Genomic DNA, 22,842 nt, shown 5'->3' with positions numbered 1-22,842 from the left:
TTGATGTGTTGCTGTATTCTTTTTTCTAGTATTTTGAGGATTTTTGTGTTTATGTTCATCAAAGATATTGGCCTGCCGTTTTCTTTTTTTGTTGTATCTTTGTCTGGTTTTGTTAGCAGGGTGATGCTGGCCTCATAGAATGAGTTTGGGAGAATTGTGGTATGTAAAGATACTCGAAATTATTTCAATTTTTATAAATGTGCTGAGACTTGATTTGTGACATAACATGTAGTCTATCCTCGAGAATGTCCCATGTGCTGATGAGAGGAATATATATCCTGTAGTTTGTTGGATGTAATGTTCTGTAAATATCTGCCAGGTTCAATTGGTCTTAAGTATAGTTTAAATCCTATGTTTCTCTGTTGATTTGTTGCCTAGATGATCTGTCCAATGCCGAAAGAGGGATTTTCAAGTCCTCAATTATTATTGTGTTCGAGTCTGTCTCTTTCTTTAGATCTAATAGTGTTTGCTTTATAGATCTGGGTGCTCTTATGTTGGGTGTATGTCTATTTATGATTGTTATGTCTTTGTACTGAATAGATACCTTTATCATTATATAATGGCCTTTCTTTCTCTTTTTATGGTTTTGGCTTATTTTATCTGGTATAAGAATAGCTACTCCTGCTCATTTTTGGTTTCTGTTTGTGTGGCATATCTTTTTGCATCCCTTCACTACTAGTCTCTTTGTGTCTTTACAGTTGAGATGAGTCTATTATAGACCACATATAGTTTGGTCTAGCTTTTTAATTCAATCATGTCTTTTGAGTGGGGAATTTAACCCATTTACATTTAAGGTTGTTATTGAAAGGTATTGTCTTACTCCTGGCATTTTAACAATTTTTGTTTGGTTGTTTTAAATATCTTTTGTTCCTTTCCTCCCCTTTTATTTTTTTGTCTTTGATGTTTATTGGGTTTTTTTGATGTGGAAAGATATGGTTTCTTTCTCTTGTTTGCATTTTTGTTCTCCCAGTGGGTTTTGTTTTTTCTTGTGTGTTCATGATAGTGAACACACAATAATCATGGTAGTAATTAGGTAGTAATCATGGTAGTGATTATTGTTTTTTGGATGCCAGATGCAGGACTCCCTTGAGGATTTCTTTCAGGGATGGCCATGTGGTGTTGAATTACCACAGTTTTTGTTTTTCTGGGAAATATACTATTTTTCCTTCATTTCTGAAGTATAGCCTTGTATAGTGTTCTTGTCCAGCAGGGTTTTTTTCTTTTAGTACTTTGAATATATCATCCCATTCTCTCCTGGGTTGTAAGGTTTCTGCTGAAAAATCTGCTGTTATTCTGATTGGGATTTCCTTATAGGTGACTTGGTGCTTTTCTCTTGCTTCTTTTAATATTCTCTCCTTGTCTTTGATTTTTGCCAGTTTGACTACAATGTGTCTTGGAGAGGACCTTTTTGGATTGAATCTGTTTGGGGATCTTTGAGCCTCTTGGATCTGAAGGTCTGTGCCTCTCCCTATACCTGGGAAGTTTTCCACTATTATTTCATTAAATATATTTTCAATGCCTTTTCCTTTCTCCTCCACTTCTGGAACACCCCCGATTTGGATGTTTGTGTATGTAAGGTTGTCTGCCAGTTCTCTTAGATTTTCTTCATTTTTAAATTTCTTTATTTTTTTTTCCCCCACCTGGCTTATTTTGAAAAGACTGTCTTCAAGGTCAGAAATTCTTAGGCCAGCCCTGTGGCTCACTCAGGGGAGTGCGGCGATGGGAGTGCCAAGGCCACGGGTTCGGATCCTATATAGGGATGGCCGGTACACTTGCTGGCTGAGTGCGGTGTGGACCACACCATACCAAGGGTTGTGATCCCCTTACCGGTCAAAAAAAAAAAAAAAAAAAGATCAGAAATTCTTTTTTCTGCTTGCTCTAGCCTGCTACTTAAGCTCTCAGTTTCATTTTTTATTTCATTGAATGAATCCTTCAGTTCCAGGATCTGCTACATCTTTTTAAAGGTATTGATCTCTTTATAAATTTTCTTCTTCATATTCTGGATAGTTTTTCTCATTTCATTGTGTCATGTAACTAAGTCTTCTTTTATCTCATTGAGTTTCCTTATGATTGTTGCTCAGAATTCCTTTTCAGTCATTTCAGTGGTTTTCTTCTCTATTGGGTCTGGTTCTTGATAATTATTGTATTCCTTTGGTGGTGTCATATTTTCTTGTTTTTTTTTTTTCATTTTTCTAGTATCTACACTTATGTCTGGTCATTTGGCAGAGTAGTTGCTTCTTGTATTACTGTGAATTAGGCTTTGAGGAGAGAAAGTCCCTCCTGTAGATGTGTTTTATATTGACTGTTGAGTAGGTTATTTTAGTATTGGTTCTCTTTAGACACAGTAGTGTAGTCTCCATATGGGGACTTTGGCTGTATTCTCTATTAGAGTTGTGTGTGAGTGTCTCCATGTCCTAGGCACTGGAGAACTTAGTGATTTCTTGCAGAAGTTAGTGACACACTGTTGGGTCACTGAGGATGTGGGTAAGCTGGGATCTTTGGAGAAGTGCCTGGGTGCCCTGTTGCTCTTTCTTTGGGGTAGGTGACCCTGGAGGGCTTGTTTGCACCCTGGCTAGTGTACCATGATCCTGATGCATGCTTTAGAGTGATCTGATGGTTTTCAGCTTCAATGGATGACATAGGTGGGGATCTCTGGGGTTGGGATTAGGACCTTAGGCTTTGAGGGGAATAATAAGGGGATATTCAGTAGCCCCTCAGAATAGTTGACTCAGTGGTGTATCTGGAGTTCTGGGCAGATTCCTGTATGCCTGTGGAGGTGTTGAGGAATAGGGTGCCTTCTGGGTCTGCAGGGAGCATGCACTGACCCCTTCTGTTGTGAGGGTGGCATCCTTGTTGCATAGAACTGTCTTGTTGGTCCATAACCAAGGGCTGATTCAGGTCCCAACCTCATTGCAGCAGTCTGGGACACACAACAGGACCATTTGTGCAGGTAGCAGTTCCCAAAATTGAATGCATGGCCACAGAGATGGTGCAGACTCCCTGTGGGGTGGGTCACAGGTCTGTTCAGCTTCCCATGGTCATAAGTTCTCTCTGAGTGCCTACCACTCCATAGTGGTGGATGGGGTTGTGTTGGCCAAGGAGAATTTTTATGTTCTCTTTGTGCCGTCCTGAGTCTCTGCACTCAACATAGATTCTGCTACTCCCTCAATGTATTTCTTCTCCCATCTTTCATTTTTCTCATTCAAGTGTAACTGTTTATTTGATGTATTCTCTGTGTATGGGGGAGAGAAGAATAATGTTTCTGTCTAGTCAGCCATCTTGCCTCTTACCAACCTCATTGATTGATTTTAGTATATGGTGAGAGAAGGTGTTCTAGTTTCTTTCTTCTGCATATGGATATCCAGTTTCCCCAGCACCTTCTGTTACCCAGCTGCAAGATGAAGCTGTCCTTTTCCCAATGTGTTTGCTTGGTGCCTTTGTCAAAAACCACTTGGCTGTAGACACATGGATTGTTTCTGCAGTCTCTATTCTGTTCCATGGCTCCATATGTCCTTTTTAGGCCGGTACCATGCTGTTTTGGTTACTATAGCTTTGTAGTATATTTTAAAATCAGGTACTATAATGCCTCAACTTTATTCTTTTGATCAGGATTTCTTTGGCTATTTGGAGTCTTTTGTGGCTGTATATGAATTTTAGGATTGATTTTCTATTTCTGTGAAAATTGTCATTGGTATTTTGATAGGGATTCCATTGAACCTATAGGTTGCTTTGGGTAGTAAGTTCATTTTGACAATTTTAATTCTTCCTATCTATGAATGTGGAATGTCTTTTAGTATTTTGTGTATGCTCTTTAATTTCTTTATGCTGTGTTTTGCAGTTTTTATTGTACAGACCTTTCACCTCTGTGATTCAATTTATTCCTAGGTATTTTATTTTTTGGATAACTATTGTAAATAAGATTGCTTTCTTGATTTCATTTTCTGCTAGGTAGTTTTTGGTGTATAGAAATGCTACTGATTTTGGTATATTGATTTAGTATCCTGCAACTTGGCTGATTTCATTTATCAGTTTTAAGAGTTTTTTGGTGGAGGCTTTAGGTTTTTCTGTATATAAGATCATGTCAACTACAAACAGACAATTCGACTTCCTCTTTTCCATTTGGATGCCCTTTATTTCTTTGCCTAATTGCTCTGACTAGAGTTTCCAGTATTATGTTAAGCAGGAGTGGTGACAGTGAGCATCTTTATCTTGTTCCTGTTCATAAAGAAAAAACTCAACTTTCCCCATTCAGGATGACATTATCTGTGGGTTTGTCATACATGGCCTTTATTGTGTTGAGATACTTTCCTTCTATACCTAATTTGTTGAGAGTTTTCATCTTTAAGCATGTTTAGTTTTATCAAATGCTTTTTCTGCATCTATCGAGATGATCATATGGTTTTTGTCCTTGATTTTGTTGATATGGTGTATCACATTTATTGATTTGCATGTGTTTAATCATCCTAGCATGTTGTTTAATTTCCAGTGTTTATCTTGGGGGCACAGGGTCACACTCACAACACTGGCAACCTTGTCAGAGTGGCCCACTCCAGCTGAGCAGCTGCAGAGGACACCAATTTCTCTCTTGGGGGCATAGGGTCCCACCCATGGCCCCAGCAGCCTCACCAAGTGTTTCCCACTTCACCTGAGGAGCTGAAGAGTGCTCCAGCACCTTTTTTGGGGGGCCAAGGCCCAACCCAAAGCCCCAGTGACTCCAGTAAAAGTCACCTGCTTCAGCTGAGGAGCTGTTTAGCACCTCATTGTCCCCTCAAAGTCCAAGGTCTTGACAGCAAATCCAGCAGTCCCACCTAGGTTTGCCCATATAACCTGAGGAGATGCAGAGCACCCTGATGTTTATTCCAAGAGCTTGAGACCTCATCCATTATCCCTATGACCCAAGCCAGCATCATTCACTACAGCAAGGAGCTGCCAAGTGCCCCGTTGCTGAGGCCATCAAGACTCTCACAGACAACTCCTATGTTGAATATAGTTGAAGAAATCCTACAGAGACTACACTATTGTACCCACCTGCAACCAAACCTAAAACATGCTACCCAACTGATACCATAGAACATTTCTACAGGAAAGAGTCTCTTCCTTCAAAAGCTTCTCCAGAGTGTTAAAAGAAGTGACTGTTCTACCAGATGCCCATACATCAACATAGATATACCAGAAACACGACAAAACAAGAAAACATGAACCCTCAAAGGAATACAATAATTCTCCAGTAGTAGATCCCAAAGAAAAGAAAATCAATGAAATGCCCAAAAAGAAATTCCAAATAGTAATGATAAAAAAAAAACTCAATGAGGTGCAAGAAAATACAGATAGACAACACAACAAAATTAGAAAAACAGTTCAATATCTGAAGAATAAATTCAACAAAAGATATATATCATAAAAAAGAATGATACAGAGGTGGAACTAAAGAATGTATTAAATGAAATTAAAAATACAGCTGATAGCTTAAGCAACAGGCTAGATCAAGCAGAGGAAAGAATTTCTCAACTTGAAGACAGGTTTTTTTAAACAATCCAGTCAGATAAAAAAAGTTTGTTTTTTTTTACATGAAGAAACACTGTGAGATGTAAGACAAAAGGTAAATTTACAAACATTTTTATTATGAGTATTCTGAAAAGGTATTGAAAACCTATTTAACAAAAGAATAGGCAAAAATTATCTATGTATTGGGAGAGATATAGACGTTCACATCAAAGATGCTCAAAGATTCCCAAATAGTTTTAACCGGAAAAAGTTATCTCTGAGACACACTGTAGTTAAATTGTCAAAAGTCAAGGACAAAGAAAGAATCCTAAAAACAGCAAGAGAAAAGCTTTAAGTCACATTTAGGGAATCCTCATCAGACTAACACCAGATTTCTCAGCAGAAACCTTACAGGCTGGGAGAGAGTGGAGTGATATATTCAAAGTGCTGAAAGAAAAATATTGTCAGCCAAGAATATTATAACCAGCAAAGCTATTCTTCAGAAATGGAAAAATAGTGTCTTTCACAGACAAACAAAAACTATGGGAATTCACCACTGTGAGACCAGCCCTACAAGAAATCCATAAGGAAGTCCTACACCTGGTAGCAAAAGAATGATAACTACCATTATGTTTATGCACAAAAGAATAAAACTCATTGGTAGAGCAGATATGAAAATAAGAAAGTGAAAGAAATTATATATTATCAGAACAAAAAACCACCAAAGACTAAAGAGAAACAATAAAAGAGAAAGGAACAAAAGATATATTTTAAAAACTAGAAAAAATTAGTAAAATGTCAGGAATAAGGCAATAACTTTCAGTAACAACTTTGAATGTAAGTGGATTAAATTCACCATATAAAAGATATAGATTGGACGAATGGATTAAAAACAAGATGGAACCATACATTGTCCACCAGAAACTCCCTTCATCTATAAAGACACACATAGATGAATACTGAAGAAATGGAAAAAGATATACTATGCAAATGGAAACTGAAAATGGGCAGGAATTGTCATACTTACATCAGAGAAAATATACTTGGAACAAAAAAGTATAAAAACAGACAAAGAAGGACATTACATAATGATAAATAAATCAATTCAGCAAGAAGATATAACAACTTGAAATATGTATGCACTCAACATCAGAGCACCTGGATATATAAAGCAAATATTATTGGATCTGAAGGGAGTGATAGACCCCAATAAAATAATAGCTAGGCACTTCAGCACCCTCTCTCAGCATTGGATAAAAAATCAAAACAGAAATGTTTGAATTAAACTGCACTATAGACCAAATGGACTTGACAGACATTTACAGACGATTTCATCCAACAACTGCAGAATACATATTCTTCTAATCAGCACATAGATTATTCTCCAGGATATTCCATGTTAGGCCACAAATCAAGTCTCAACAAATTTTAAAAGACTGAAATCATATCAATTATTTTTTCAGACCACAATGGAATAAAACTAGAAATCAGTAATAAAGAAAACTTTGGGAACCTTACAAATACATGGAAATACATGGAGCCTTACAAATACCTGAAAAACCAATGAGTTAAAGAGGAAATAAAGCAGAACATCAAAAAATTCCTTGAAACAGAAATACAAGAACAACATACCAAAGCCTATGGGATACTGCAAAAGCAGTATGAAGAAGGAGCTTCACTGTTGATGTGGGTTGCTCTGGTGAGGTTGCTGGGGTTGTGGGAGGGAACTTACAACCTCAAGAGAGAGTCTGTGTTGCTCTGTAGCATCACTGTTGTAAAGAGCTACTCTGGACAAAGTTATTGTGGTTGTAGGTGGGACCCTGCATCCTCAAGAGGAATGCTGGGGCACTCTGAATCTTCACCATTGAAGTGGGCCTGTCTGAGTGAGGCCGCTGCAGTTGTGGGTGGACCCCTCTGTCCCCCAGAGAGATGCTAGGTCACTCTGAAGATTTCCTGTTGGGGCAGGTGGCCCTGGGTGGGCTCACTGGCACTACAGGTGGGGCTCTGTGCCCTTAAGAGAGGCCTGCAGGAACTCCAGTTTCCCAACTAGAGTGGTTGGCTCTGGGCAGGTTTGCTGTAGCTGCAGTGGGACTCTGTACCCCTGGGAAAGTTGTACAGTGCTCCACTGAAGAGAGTAGGGCTGCCAGCAGTGGGAGAAGGCCTTGATTGGTCAGCTCTCTGGCTCTGGAAAGAGCATGCACTGGCTCCCTCTGACCTAGGGGTGACCTCCGCACTGCTCAAGACCACCTGTTCCTTGGGTGCAGGATATCACATGAGCTCTGGTGCCAGAGTCTCAGTATAATGAAGGGGCCTTAGGGCCATGCAGTTGCTGGGGCTATTGGGTCCCAGGGCAAAATGTATTCAGAGGTTGGCTCTGATCCCAAAATGGTGACATGCTGCAGCAGCTGGGGACCTGAGGGATGGGGGGACTCAGCATGAACTCCCTCCCTGGATTAATGCAGTCGTGTGGGCTCCTAGCAGCCTCCCACACTGGGCTCATGGCCTGCAAGGGCTGCCTTGTAGCTTGGATTGCAGTGTCCACAGTGAAACTCTTGCTTACTTTTTCCTTGCAGGCAAAATTCCTTCTGGTTCCCTGCTGCTCCTGGTTGGGGGATGGGGTGGTGGAGGTGGGTATTTCCTACCATTGTCTCTGTAGCTATCCTGAGTTTCTGTGCTCGCTATGGTTTGTAGTTGCATATTCATTGTTTTGTCTGTCTTTGTGGGCAAGATGAGCAGTAGAGTCTTCTAGTTGTCCATCTTCCTCTGCCCCCTTGATTTTTACATTTTTTTTTTTTACCAACATTTTAGAACTGTCTTGTCAATTACTTGACAGCTGGGGTTTTTTGTTTGTTTTGTTTGGGGTTTTTTTTTTTTTTCCAACTTGTCATTATCAAGTTTTTTGGTAATCATTCAACTTAATTTTCCTTGCAAAGATTCACACTTGTCCTTTATCAATTTATGTCATACATAAGTCATAAATTTACAGTCATGAGCACAAATGGCATAAACAGGCTCGGGAATAAATACAATGACTTGGGTAAGCATACATCTCAACCAGAAGGGCAGAAGTTCATGGATGTGCCAGAGACAGCCTACTACCTGTGGACATTCCCTACAGCAAGGGCATCCATCAGCATCTGTTACAAAGAACTGGAGAACTATGGTTAATCTATGAGTTGGTTAAAGGGCCTTTAATTAAGAGAGTTTCCACAATAAATACATTTTTTATTAATATGCATAGGTAGTAACTCTTAAGGAGCATTTTTTGAAAATGTTTTCTAGCATGAGTCCTGCAGAACTTGCCTTAATAAACAGCCAAAGCTTACAATCAGCAGAATCTGTCTGCATCATAATTGCTGTTTTAAAGTGCTTTTTCCTAGCAATCTAATTTACACAGTGGTACTATAATTGGTTGTTTCAGTCTATTTTTTTCTTAGATGGGAAGGGATAATGTTTTGACCACTCCTCATTGAGTAATCACAATTTTTAAATTAATGATTTGGGGATTAATGAGCTCTACTTCCTTTTATACACACTAGAGATCTTAAATACCTCTATCAATGTTTTTAGTTATTTTCTTTCTACTAAATACAGGTAGCAATAAAGTATGATATTCTGCGGATAGTTTTAAAAAGAAAATAAACAGATATTGGTCCTATTGATTTTAAATGAATAGGTTTGGAAAATTATAGAGCTAAGAGACAAAGTGAGAGAAGCATGTGTGTGTAATTAAAAGGGGACTTCAAAAATTTTGTGGAAAAATAGAATTAAAAGATAGTATCAATCTTTTCATGAATTTTTAAAAGTACCATCATGTAAATACACAAAGGCAGAGAGAGACACAGAAAGAGGCAGAGAGAGACAGGGAAAGAGATAGGCAAAGGGAGAATAAGACAGATACAGAGAGACAGATTATAGGTACCTATATATATATATATAGGTAGATTATATATATATGATTATACAAGTTTATACACACACACACACACACAGAGACAGAGAGACAGAGAGAAATACCTAGATACTAAGATAGGAATAGAAAGAGAAATAGAAAAGCAGAGAGAAACAGAGAAAAACAGATAAGGAAAGAGAGAATGCATAGAGAGATAAAAAGAGACAGACAGAAGCAGATACAATAAGAGAAACCAAGAGAAACTGCAACATCTAGAGAGACAGAGGAAGGGACACCTCAGCAATGCTTTTTAAGAGTAGCTTCATGTCTGCCCTCTACAAAACTTTAGGGTGCATAGGGGTGGAGGTCAGAGACCTTGGGCAAGCTGTGTCACCAGCCAGGACAGGGAAGCAGGTCCAGAGCCAACCAGGAGATGCAGTGTCGTAACAGGCAATAAAGACCTACAAGTAGACCTACCTGGGCATTAATTGGATGGCCTGTACCACTTATTCATATCTGTGAAATGTGTTTTTTTCAGCTCTAAGTGTATTTAAACATTTTTTGGCTGCAGAAAGGTACTGAAGGAAATATCTGTTGGAGAACTAAATCCAAACGAGACTGTGCAAGCCAATTTGGAAGCCCAGCTCCTCTCCAAGTTGGACCACCCAGCCATTGTTAGGTTCCATGCAAGCTTTGTGGAGCAAGATAATTTCTGCATTATCACAGAGTACTGTGAGGTGAGACTTTCCTTCTTTCTTGAAATCTTAGTAAAAATCTGTTGCATGGTTAAAAGCCTTATGTAAAGAGACATCTCAGAAGTTCCATTATCAAACCACAAGTTGAACAATAAAGACTTGGGATCTCACATCTTGCAGCTAAGACTGATCATCTCTAGGTAATTGGCAAAACGCGTTTCTAATGAACTGTTTTTCCCCTTTGGTAAACTCAGTCAGAATGAACATATTTTAAGGAGGAATTGCTGCAGAAAACTGCTTCAACGTTTTTGGGAGGGAGTGCCGAAACCTCCTACACTAGTCTAATGCTTAGGTGGACATTTAAATGACCTAACAGAGGCCTGGACAGAGCAGAGGTATATCTCCTGAGTTTTGGATTCTAGTTCTATTGCTTATTTTCCCCAGTGGATGTTTGGAAATGAAAATATGGCTCATTTCCCTCACAGAAATCCTTCATATTTATCATTTTGTGATTTATGGCTTCAGGTATTTGCAATTTTCCCTGCCACTCTGTGTTTTCTCCAAGTAATAGCTGTGTATTTTACTGAGTCCCAAGTGAGCATGAAGCTGCTTGGAGAGGTGTGAGAGGGGGAAATTGACAATGTGTAGCTATATAGTGGATCTGTGTGTTCCCTCCTGAGAGGTTTGGTAGAGGGGACTTACAGGGGTTGGGTCAGGCAGAGAATACCCAAAAATGACCTTGCTCAACAAGTATCTCCCAGAATATTCTGGGAGCTAGGGTTAGCCAACCGCATGCACCCTGGGAGAATTTGGTGTTACTCACATTTTAGACTGAATTGAGTCAGGTCATCAATTGGGTGTTTCTGTGACCCAAGAAGTGATGCTGGGAAGAAAGACAATGCTGTCTATAGTAGTACAAGTGTACTTCAAAAAGTTCATGGAAAAATTAGTATTATCTTTTAAATCTATTCTTCTATGAACTTTTTAAAGTACCCTTGTAGAAGGCAGGCCTGTTTGGGTCAGAAGCTTTTGGCAACCTGATATAACCTGAGGATGCCGTGCATTTGAGAGGCAGAAAGGAAGCAGCAAGAGAAGGGAAAAAAGCTCAAAAATAGTAGGGATAGCAGCAAAAACCAACCTGGCCTACTTTAGACATTAGCTGGTGTATTCCCCCAGATGAAACGAACAGCCAAGTTAAAATATCTGAATGTATTTGAAATAATCCAAATCTTGGCCATCCCCCTTCAGGTCAGCCTCCCCAGCTCAGCCTTGCTGGATATTCCCCCATCCAGATCTCATCCCTCCTCTGCTTGGAGGAAAGTGAAAAAAAAAAAAAAAAAAAGAACCAGGTCACTTTGATGTCTACTTCTACAGCCAACCGATTGTTTAAAAAGTCAGTAAGATGATGAGGTGTGCAGAGTGGTGATATTGAATATTAAACAGCCTCTCTGGCAGATATGTCCTTAATCCATGCAAAACTATAGATATTTGCATATGTAGCTACACTATGGTTCACCTGCTATAATTTAATCATTTTTCTTCTTTAGCCTCTTCAGTTAATAAACTATCTTATTTCAGAAACAATTGACTCTATTGCTCTACTACTGGTACATCTACTGCACACTGAATTTTTCAAAGACTCTTTCCTGGTCTTGAAATATTTCCTGGTCTAAAAATAGAACTTTCTGTGCTGATGGAAATGGTCTATACTTGTGCTGTCTAGTACCGTAGTTACTAGTCACACATGGCTCTTTAGCACTTGAAGTGTGGCTAGTGCAACTGAGGAGCTGGATGTTAAATTTAATTTAATTTTAATTAATTTTAATTTAAATAACCACGTGTGGCTAGTGGCTACCATATTGAAGAGGTCTAGATGATACACTATAGCTTTCTTTCCCTGCATTAATTAATTTTTTAAAAATTTTAATGTAATTTTAAACTACCAGAAAAGTTACAAGAGTAACACAGTAAACTTCCATATACACTTCATCCAGTTTTCCCAATTATCATTTTTCCACATTTGCTTTATCATTTTTTTCTTTCTATCTGTCTATATCTTTTTTCCTGAACCACTTGAGAGTAAGTTGCAGACATGATGCCCCTTTGTCCTAAATAGTATTGTATTTTCTAAAGCCAAGGACATTCTCTTACATAACCACAGTACAATGATTAAAATCAGGAAATTAACATTGATACAATGCTAGCATGAGCATCACTTGGGAACTTGCTAGAAATACAAATTCTTGGCCTCCACCCCACCCTTACTGAATCAGAAATTTTGAGGGTGGGGTCTGTCAATCTGTGTTTGACAAGGCTTCCTGGTGAGCCTGAAGCACGCTGAAGTCTGAGAACCAGTCATCTAATTCACAGTCCATACTCAAGTTTAGCCCACTTGTCCAAATTATGTCCTTAGAAAGGACATTTCTATAGGAATGTTTCTTTGTTGCGCAGGATCCAATCTGGGATCATCTGTGTCAATTTTTGAAAGATGCATGGTTTCCATGGGTGGAGTACTCTCTCTGGATGGGTTGTTGCCATGGTAATGGCTGCAGTGGCAGTGCCCAGAGAGCAGGGAGAACAGCTGCGGGGCTCCCAGGGCTCTGCAGGCTGCGGAGCTGTCAGCCACTTCCCCGACTCCTAAGGAATGACATGTGCAGATTTCTCCATTCTCATTAACAGAGATACTTTTCATCTTCAGACCCAAATATACTCTGAACTTGCACAGGCCTGGTGTTATCCTCTTTTTATTAAGGTAAAATAATAATATAGGCAATGGCAGGTGGCCAAACTTGCACTTCATAGAAAAATGATGTCACTGTTGAAATGACTGATTTTTTTATCTCCATGTTCCCTCTTCTTTAATTTAATTTGGGACCTTTCAAGACTGAAATATATAAATGCATTTGTGAGGACTCCACCCCTACTACCCAACACTCTGAGCACATCATCTCAGATTGTTAGTGTAAAAAAGCAAACAACTGAGCTCTCACAACTTCTTGTCAAGATCTAACCAAATCTTTGGTGGGGGATAGTTCCAAAACTGCCTAAGTAGCAGAGATTTTCAAATATTGGCGTCTTCTATTCTCAGGGAGGGACAGGGAAGAAATGTAACTACTTGCTGTTCCCTGTCCTTCCTCCACAGTTCCCACCTCTTCATCTTCGCTTAGGCCTTTTCCTTTCAGAATGCCCTTCCTCCTAGCCCCACATCTCCAAATTCTTCCTAGCCTCCCAGGTCCATAAATGCTGCCTCCTCTCCCGTAATCAAAGGCTCCTATAATTTCCTGGCTGGAAATCACTCCCACACCCCCAGCTCTCATAGCATTTTTATCTCTCATGGTACTTAACACAATATCAACTATTTCAAACTCTCAACATGTGGGACTGATATTTTTCACATTCATTTTTCTGTCATATCATGGACTCACATAGTGAAACATAAAAGAATTAGAACTCAGGACTTTTTTTTTTTTTTTTGATAAATTCTTCACTACTTGCTTCCAGCTGCCTCCCACCTCATTTCTGCCAAACGCTTATGGTAAAAGACAAAATATTGGATCCTTTCACCTGTCTTGTATATCAAATGTCCTACCTTATTTTGTTCTACCTTATTTTGTTAGTATGCCTAGCAATGTACTGTACCGGAGGTCTTTGAGATACTGCCTAAAAGTCTCCTATTTGGGTGAAAATATGGCATCCCCAGAAATGTGGGCATTAAATTAGTAGACACAATAGGGAATAGTTAAGATGACATATCTTTTCGACAGAGGGGTGGTGGTGGTGGTGGAGAGAACATATGACATTAGGACAAAATACAGGAAAGGTTGGACTTGTCTGTTTCCTGCTTGGTGATATTAACATAGCTAAACAAAAAATTATATCAATATAGTAGTATATTATTATATTGGCTTAATTTTGGCTGAACATTAGAATAACCTGGAGAGCTCTCAAAAAATTTTAGGCTTGAGGCTTACCTCCAGAAAGTCTAATTTAATTGATCTGAGTTAGGCACAGGCAGCAGAATTTTTAAATCTATCCAGGTGAGAACGAGGGCTGAGAACTGCAAAAAAGGAAGAATGATTAGTGTAGAAACAGATAAACAGAGCCATAAAGGAAAAATTTGTCAGTATTTATGGGGCACTGACCAAAGATGAGGCTCAGATCAGAGAACAGGGAAGTCTGGCACGGGTGGTGAGTGTAGTTTTATGATCAGGCTGCCTAGCTTTTGCTATTATCCATGAAAACCACCCAACTCACTCTCCCTGCTCCCCAAGCAAACTTCTGATTCCAAAGCTTTCCGTCCATGATTCTTCTAAAAGGAAAATAGACACTGGCTAAACTGACATGAGCTCCCTGTTGCCTTGGCAGTTCTCGTTCTCACTGTATGTGAATAAATGGACATTCTGGTTTATTTATTGGTTCCTTATGAACTCAAAGTTTGCAAAGGCAGTGGTAATCAAGGGTCTTTCCAGAAGTCAATACTGAGCCCCAACTCTGTGTCAGATACAATTCCTAGACATAGTGTGGAATAACTGAGATAACATGAAAAATTTCTTTAATGAACTTGCCTGATAGGATAAATGAGTCATTTACAGCAAGGGCTAAAATACAAGGGGGAACATGGTGTCATGGGAAAGGTGTGGTTAACGTGCTATGGGAGTTAATAAGAGAGAGAAATGACTTCCAACTGTGAGAACCATGGAGGAGCTGGCGTTATATTTGAACTTGAAGTGTGGGAAGGATTTGGTAGAGTGGACTGGGGCAAGCACATTTCAGTTAAAGGGAACGATATAATAAAAGGCTCAGAGGTAGAAAAGCATGAGATGTGATTTAGGAACCCAATACTCCACCTTTAATTATAATGTGTTTGCAGTTAAGCATTCCCTAATGTTAACAGTTTACTTAACCATAGCACAATTATCAAAACCAAGAAATTAGTATTTTACCAGTTTCCCCCTAATATCTTTTGTCTGTTCCAGGATCCAATTCAGGATCCTACATTGCATTTAGTTGTTGTATTTCCTTATTCTCTTCTAATCTGTGAGTTTCCCTTTCCTGCCTGTTTCTTAACACTTTTGATGAATACTAGCAAGTCATTTTGTAGAATGTCTCTCAGTTTGGGCTTGTCTAATGTTTTGTCACAATTAGATTGAGGTTACATATTGTGGGCAAGACTATCCCAGAAGAGATCTGTCAGAAGTACAGGACGTCGCTCTATGTTATCACTGTCGATGTTAACTTTGATCACTTGGTTAAGCTTGTGTCTTCTGAGTTTCTCCACTGTAACATTACTGTTTTTCCCTCTGCAATTGATAACGTATCTTGGGGAAGACACATTGAGAGTATGCTGTTATCCTGTTTCTCTTCAAACCTTCACCCAATGATTTTGGCATCTTTCAGTGGAAGTTGCCTGTAGCGATTTTTACTGTGGTGTTTGCCTAATTGTGATTATGTACTCTCCTCATTCTTTCTACATTTACTAGCTGGGATTCTCCTATAAGGAAGAGCTGTTCCTTCTCCTCCATTTATGTATTTATTCAATTATTTATTTATATCCGTATGGACTTGTAGATATTTATTTTATTCTGTTGGTTATAGCCCAATACTGTCATTATTTTTTTGCTCGGATTATTCCAGTCTTGGCTGTTGGGGCTCCTTCAGGTTGGCTCTTGTGTCTTTTTAACATGCCACCATCCTTTTTCAAGGAAAAGTGAATTCTTGCTTATTATATTTTACAGATGAAGAAACAGAACCCCAGAGAGGTGGAATGATTTTCTGACAATCACATGACGGGATAAGGTTGAATTTTGTCTAGGGCAGGACCAGGATCAGGGGTGTTGGGAAAGCTGCTCCTTTTCTTGGCTTATTCTCACTTATATCTTTACCTATGTCTGTTTCTATATTACATATATATATTCACAGAAACACATTTATGTCCATTTGTACACACATGCATATTTTAATGTAATGATTATGTTAATTATGTTAGTTCCTCTCAATAGAAGACTAAATAGGGTTTGATATAATGGGAGTTGTATGGACTGTGTCATCACATCTTCTGTCCAAATCTTGAGCCATTTCCTTGAAAACTTATTTCTCTGGCCCTTTTCCTTAAGTTAAGATAGTATAGCAACACCTGTTATGTTAAGATTTCACAGGGATTTGAAATAATGAATGTTGAAAAAGTGACTATCAGAGCTTTGCTCCTCGTGGACCCTCAACAGTGGAAATTGTTATTATTTCATTGCTACACATCCCCCGCCCAACTGTTTTCTAGGAGGCAAATTCATTTTTACCTCTGAGTTTTTGGCTTAAAGCCTTTAGTATGAGGATTCATGGCAAATGGAGGAAACATGAAAATTCTTAAACACTAATGGGTTTGGGGTCGGAAAGCAACTTTGAGGCAAGAGTTTTGCAAGGATCTGTTTGTACTGTAAAAAAGAAAAGTTGAAATTTTCTCCTATGTTTCCTGTTTATGTAAAAGTGTTTAAATGAACCAAGTAAGTGAGTTGAGTTTAATAATCTTGAAACTCTAGTGGGTGTCAGTAGACTATTGCAAGTGACTTTGGCAATGACTTGTAGCCACCAGGCTTACTAGCTTTCAGAGGGTTCTTCATACTGGCGTGTCAGGTCTAGTATTAGAGACAAACTCTTCTCTGTCCTTGCCACTGCTTGTAGTCCTGAAGCTGTATTTGGGCTCACCACCACTGAGAATTGGTTGTTTATGGAAGAGGGACACTTCCTGGTGTGTTGGCCATTAGGACACTGATTGGTGACCATTCTTCCTGGGGTGAGCTCACATCAGGTGTCCATATGTTGGGACTGTCCACACGTTGGGACTGTCTTCAGTGGTCTGCATCACTGGGACTGTTGTCAATTGAAGGAACTTTTGTTTTCAGAGATGTAGGACCTATCAGGTCCCTCTGGTTTTCCTGAGAAGCTCCATCCAGGAATAGGTAGGCTTCCCTGAATTTGCCCTGTGCCAATTGTATGGGTCTAGACTTTTAGATTGGAAAGGCTGTAAATAATGTGTCTCATGTTTTTATAGGCCTGAACTAATCTGTTCATGATTTTTATAAGTATCAAAATTAAAGTCATTTGGTTTCTTGCATTTAATTTCTTTGTTTAAACTGAAATATTTTGACCTTTAGAAAAAAAGTTAAAAAGTAAGGCTACTGATTTTTACTTAATATTGTTAATATGAAAATTGAAAAGCAAAACTGGTTTTATTTAAGAGAAATGTACTAATGCTCTAATATAAAGCAATCCATAAACCCAGTAGAATTTATGACATTTGGAGCATGGCTTTAGCTGTGATATTAATTTATATAAGTATAAATGTTCAAAAATACAGTCAGCATAATTCACTTCAAATAATTTATTTTTAAAAACAACCCAGGGCTTTATGGATCAAAGCATTACTTCATCTCACTTTGTAAGATAAAAATAAGTTCTGCCACTTTATTCTTAGTCATGTACATTTACCTCAGCAGGAAGAACACTAACTCTAAAAGAATTTGAAAAAAAATTAGTAGCTAAACCCAGGGGTGCTCATTTGTATTGCCAGACATAAATGTCATGATACTGCATGGCATTCTTGAGGAACTATTTAGAAACTGGATTTTATTATTTTCCTTTTAAGAGCATAATGTGGCTTCATAGTTCCCCCACTTTTTATGTAATCGCAAGTGAACTTCCAAAATTCTAGGGAATTGTCTTCAGGTACTACAATGTAATGACAGAGGTTCTCCTCGCCCCTCCTCCACCTCCATTTATTGGTAGTCTCCTAACTAATGTCACAGGCTTTTAAAACCATGTCATTATAAAATGATTCTTATTCAACCCTGCTTTTCCCAGACACATCTTTTGCCTTTGGAATTATTTCAACTATTGGACAAAATGTTTCCACCGATGGGTTAAATATTAAGTATACGGCCCATTTATGTTGTTCTCCAACATCATTCCTCAGTGTGGTCCATGGACCACCTCCAGAGTCACTTAGGATGCTTTTTAATAATACAGATTCCTTGGCCCTATCCAGATTTACTAATTCGGAGTCTCTGTTGATATAGTCCAGGAATATGCATTTTAAACAAGCAACTTTGATGATTCTGTTGCACATTAAAACTTGCAGTCCACTAGAAGGATACTTATTTAAAGTAGATGTGGTAGGGTGTGAAGGAACGGCATTTTAAGATGTCAGCCCAGTAAATTAATAAGGATCAGCTTTTTAATTTTAAAAATAAAGAAGTAGGGCAGAATGACTTTTCAATTTCCTTCCAGTCTTAAAATCCTGGGAGTGTTTTCCTCCTTTGTATGTGCTTTTCACATTTCAGTTTTGCTGGGCTCAGGCTTCTCCCGAGAATGCTCTACTTTGGTCTTTCAGACTGCTGTAAGTACTTCTATTGGCAACTTTAAAAACTGGATTAATTTTTTGTCAAATCTTTTTAGGATTTAAACCTTTGTAATGGCAATCAAAGATGGGTTTTAGAACATTATATTTGAGTTGTTCTTCATTTCTTTAAGGTCTCAGTATTTCAAAGTCAATCTGATATTAGCTAAGAGGATGGGGGGAGGAAGGAGATACTTGGCTAAGGACTTTCAAAACCTTAGAAGTTAACACCAAGGCTTCTATTGTAACTTTTGAAGGGTGATAGTAGAGGAAAACATTTTCTGTTAGCAGTATAGACTGAAGCCAGCATTAATACTGGTTCACATTGAAGTTAATACTCTTTTCATTGAAGTTGTTTTAGCAATAAAATTCCCCATTAAATATTTCTCAAAGTTAGGAAAACAAAATGCACTTACAGATGTTGAATAAGAACTTCTTAAATCGACTTATGACATTTCATTAAAAACATTTGATTTTACTTGGAAAGCGGCTTAGAAAAAGAAAGTAATAAGTGCTTTTCATACTGCTGAATTAAAATCAGACTGCTTCTCAAAAATTATATTTCTTTCTTGATGATGTCAAAGCATAATTTACTGTGTCTGAATCTGTGAGTCACTTGTCTACCTTAATTAAATCCTCAGAAAAAAATCCCCATAGTATTTATTAAAGAACAAATACAGTAGATGCAAAACAAATAGTTTTTCTTGGAGATAAACATATATATTCAAGATTGTAGTGGGGAGTAATTTGAGGAGTACAGGACCTAGCTCTCTGATGGATTTAATCTTTTGATGCTCCATCTTTCTGTTGACTAACACATCCCTGGCTTAATACTAGAAACAGATGCATTTCTTCTACTTATGTTTTTATCCAGAAAGCAAGAGGGAGTTTGTGTGTCTCCTTTTGACATTTCACTTTGAGGCCTACTATTGAAGGCCCTATTCTTTTTGTTTTTCTCAATAGATTAAATATATATTTATTTAGTTACAGGAAATTATGCATTTAATATCAATGCAGGAAACAGACACACAACTTCTTCTCACTGCTTGAGAAAAGAAGGTGAGGAGGTGATTGGCAGACCAATAATAAATGTCCCCCAGAGAGTGGGCTTCCATTACTGCCAGATAACTCACAGAAAATGTAATTCTGCCCATTTACAAACAAAACAATACAGAAACTGATACAAAATGTCTAGAATTTCATATTTCTTTAGCTAACAGTTTAAAAATGACAATAGAAAATGAAAAGCAGCATTGCAGTTTGAAGATTAAATTCCTGAAAGGAATGCTATTTTAATGTATAGACAAATTTCTCAGAATTTCAGTATTATTATAATTGGGGCAGACAATTACATATGTGAAGGACGTACTCATAGAGACAACTGTGCTTTTCTATGGCCTTCTTAAAATAATAAACATTGGGTTGATATAAGAAGCCAGCAGGCAGCTTCACTGATATATTTTTAAGGCAATAATTTATTTTTCTCTTTTCCATTCTACATTCTTTCCTTCCTTCCTAACTTTTCACTGCTTGTCTAAAGCTATTCAGGAAGTAGATGACATGTTGATAATTATCTTTCTGCTACTGGAGATGTTTTATCATATTCAGAGGATCTAAATGAAATATTGAAAGAAAATCTTGTTTTTTGTTTTAAACTTTTTTTTTTCTTTTTTCTCTTGTATGAGAGACAGCTTTGCTGGAGTTGTCTTGAATGGAAAAGCAAAACTGGGCCTAGAAAATATATATGATTATATATGTAATCATATATATAATTATAGCTCACTTTTCTTCTGAGGGGCTTTTGTGTCTACTTCACAGGATATTATAATGATATATTGTCAAAAAATGTTTTTGACAACTTATAAAAACATGACAGTGCAGCTTGTATGATCCAACGGAATTCTGATAAACTTAGAATTAAAAAGAGAGGAGATAGAGAGGCTGGTTTGGAGAATGAGAAAGAAATGATGTCTTTTTGGCAAGGAGTCAAATGCTCAATTCACTGTGTTTTAGAATTCCAACGAGCTTTGATCTCTTTGGCCCAGAAAACCCAACAGGAAACTGAGCTTGATCTAGACTGCAAGTGAATGTTTGATATCCTTCTGACTCGTTATGGCCCTGTGTGGAAGGAGAGACTATGCTAAGCAAATATTTGCACACTGCACGGAAAGGAAATAAAAAATGCATTACAAATAAGTTAGTCAGTTGACCTCATGTTGTTTGATTAGAAGTAATTTCTCTTGGACTTCTCATTGCCTATAAGTGCTTTTCCTTTTTTGGCATCTAATGACAACACTGGCATAAATAGTCTGTGAGTAGCTTCATGTTTTCCTCTTATATTCCCTGTAGACAGGGTAATTACCTCTCCTACTCTTCATGGGGCTTGTATTTTGCATCCGGTAAGACCAAACACAGTTGCATTGAACCCATCCTTTTCTTCAGAGAGCACTTCCCACTTTGTCTCTAATTTTTCAGTGTTTTAAAGTAAAGGGATCAGTAGAAGGGTTTTCTAAGATAACATTTTGTTTTTTCATTTCTATAGTAGTTGAAATATGTCAAAGCAAGCATAGTCAGAAAGGGTCTTATATCAGACACTGCCAAGTAATATCGTTTGTGACAGGTGTTTGTCATTTGTGATCATGGTTAGTTTTTAGCCTTAATAAGTATTATTATTTTACCTGTTATCAGTGAGTCATAGGACAAAAACTGACTAAATGCTTAAATGATGTGTTTGGGACCCCACAGAGATCAAGAGTTGAGGTATTCCTGAGGGTTTTGCTATAGTTAAATGGAGAAAAGCAGAATTTAGTCATCCCAAGGAACATGGTAGCCTGGGCATGCCAAACTCAAAAGAATCTATACTATAGCAGTCAGCACCATATGCACAATTTAAGCACCCATTTGGTTTCACCAAAATATCATCACTTTATATTAAATTAATATTATTGATTGAATTTTATTGGCTTACATTTTTTACTTTTAAGCATGCTAGGATTCTATAATTATATAAAACTCTAAGTGTAAGGAAAGTTATTCCTAGTTTTATATGGGTATAAATTTAGGTAATGTAATAAAAAATAATTCAGGTTGGAGGTATATGTGATAATTTTTCTCCTCTTTAATGGCTTTGTCTTTGAATGATGTCAAACATAAACACAGCTGGACATTAGTTCAAGTGGAGAAAACAGGTTTTATTCAGTAACTATTGACAGTAGGGGAAAGAGCTCAGCTCAATTCTGATTTGTGGAGAGGTGACCATGTGTTTTGGGAGAATGAAGGCATAGGGAGGGAGAACAGCAGGGGCCTGAGCAGAGTCAGGGAAGTGAAAAATTACTAAAAATGGGAAGTTGGGGTTCATCCATGTGAAACCCATGTGGGTTTCCTAATTGGTGTTTATGGAAGTTAGACTCCTACACTTCCATAGTGACTGGGAGACAGGGGCCCTATCTTCAGGTAAATTCTCTTTGGCAGCCTTGAGTTTTCTCAGGCAGGCACTTTAAGGGGGGCCAGGGTCATCCTGGGGTGTGGCCTTGAGCTATTAGAAACTATATTAGTGTTTGTTCAAGTCTTTATATGCCAAGGTTGAGGCTTAGTTGAGAAGACGGCTCAGAGGAGCCTGACTGCAGTTCGGTCCAGGAGAGAATCTTTATCAGTGATATTTAGAGAGTGGTAGTATGTCCTCACTTTCTTATGGTAAACAGTGACTGCTATGTATTAACTGTTGTTAAGACAGCTTGACTTTAAAATCTTAAATAAAAAAAAATATGAAAGATTCTGCTATTTTGTTTCAGGGCCGAGATTTGGACTATAAAATTCAGGAATATAAAGAAGCTGGAAAAACCTTTCCAGAAAATCAAATAATAGAATGGTTTATCCAGCTGTTGCTGGGAGTTGACTACATGCATGAGAGGTATGTTCATTTGCTACCAGGGGACAACATATATCTTTAACAGTCATGTCTGAACTTGGAAAGTGAAAATTGGTTTTGGTAGAATTCAAAAGAAATAAGTCCAAAAGGTAAATGGCTATAGTCAAACATCTACAATATCTTTTTCCTTGGAAACTGTCAAATGATTATATCCAGAGGATGTAAGCTTTTTTTGTTGTTCTTGAAATCAATTTGGCCTTGAAAACAAGACAGTAAACACATTCCCTTATATCTGATTATCTCCTGTGAATTACAAGTGATTTTCAGATATCTTTAGCATGCTATGAATTTATTGTATCTTATAGCAGGCTCGAGTTGTAAATACTGTAGTAGTATTCCACAAATGAGTTGGGTGGTCACCTTGGAATGTGTCATTGCACACTTAGTTGGGTTTACGTCCAAAGATGAGCTGAGTAATTGAAGCAGGAGACATCTTTTGGCCTCAGAGAGAGAA

The 22,842-nt window shown here is 38.0% G+C and overlaps 1 protein-coding gene across 2 annotated transcripts in view; it reads left to right on the top strand.

Annotated features, from left to right (window-relative positions):
• The window catches only part of NEK11 (NIMA related kinase 11), a 266,113-nt gene that overhangs the window by 52,708 nt on the left and 190,563 nt on the right, over window positions 1-22,842 (top strand). For both annotated transcript variants that reach the window (XM_063113913.1, XM_063113915.1), the window contains exons 3-4: window positions 9,948-10,113; window positions 22,252-22,370. In XM_063113913.1, coding sequence (XP_062969983.1) covers window positions 9,948-10,113; window positions 22,252-22,370 — 285 coding nt within the window. The remainder of the gene's footprint in view (window positions 1-9,947; window positions 10,114-22,251; window positions 22,371-22,842) is intronic.

This window comes from Cynocephalus volans, chromosome 11 (assembly GCF_027409185.1).
Source record: "Cynocephalus volans isolate mCynVol1 chromosome 11, mCynVol1.pri, whole genome shotgun sequence".
Lineage (NCBI taxonomy): Eukaryota > Metazoa > Chordata > Mammalia > Dermoptera > Cynocephalidae > Cynocephalus > Cynocephalus volans.
This window is presented reverse-complemented; position numbering and strand designations above follow the sequence as displayed.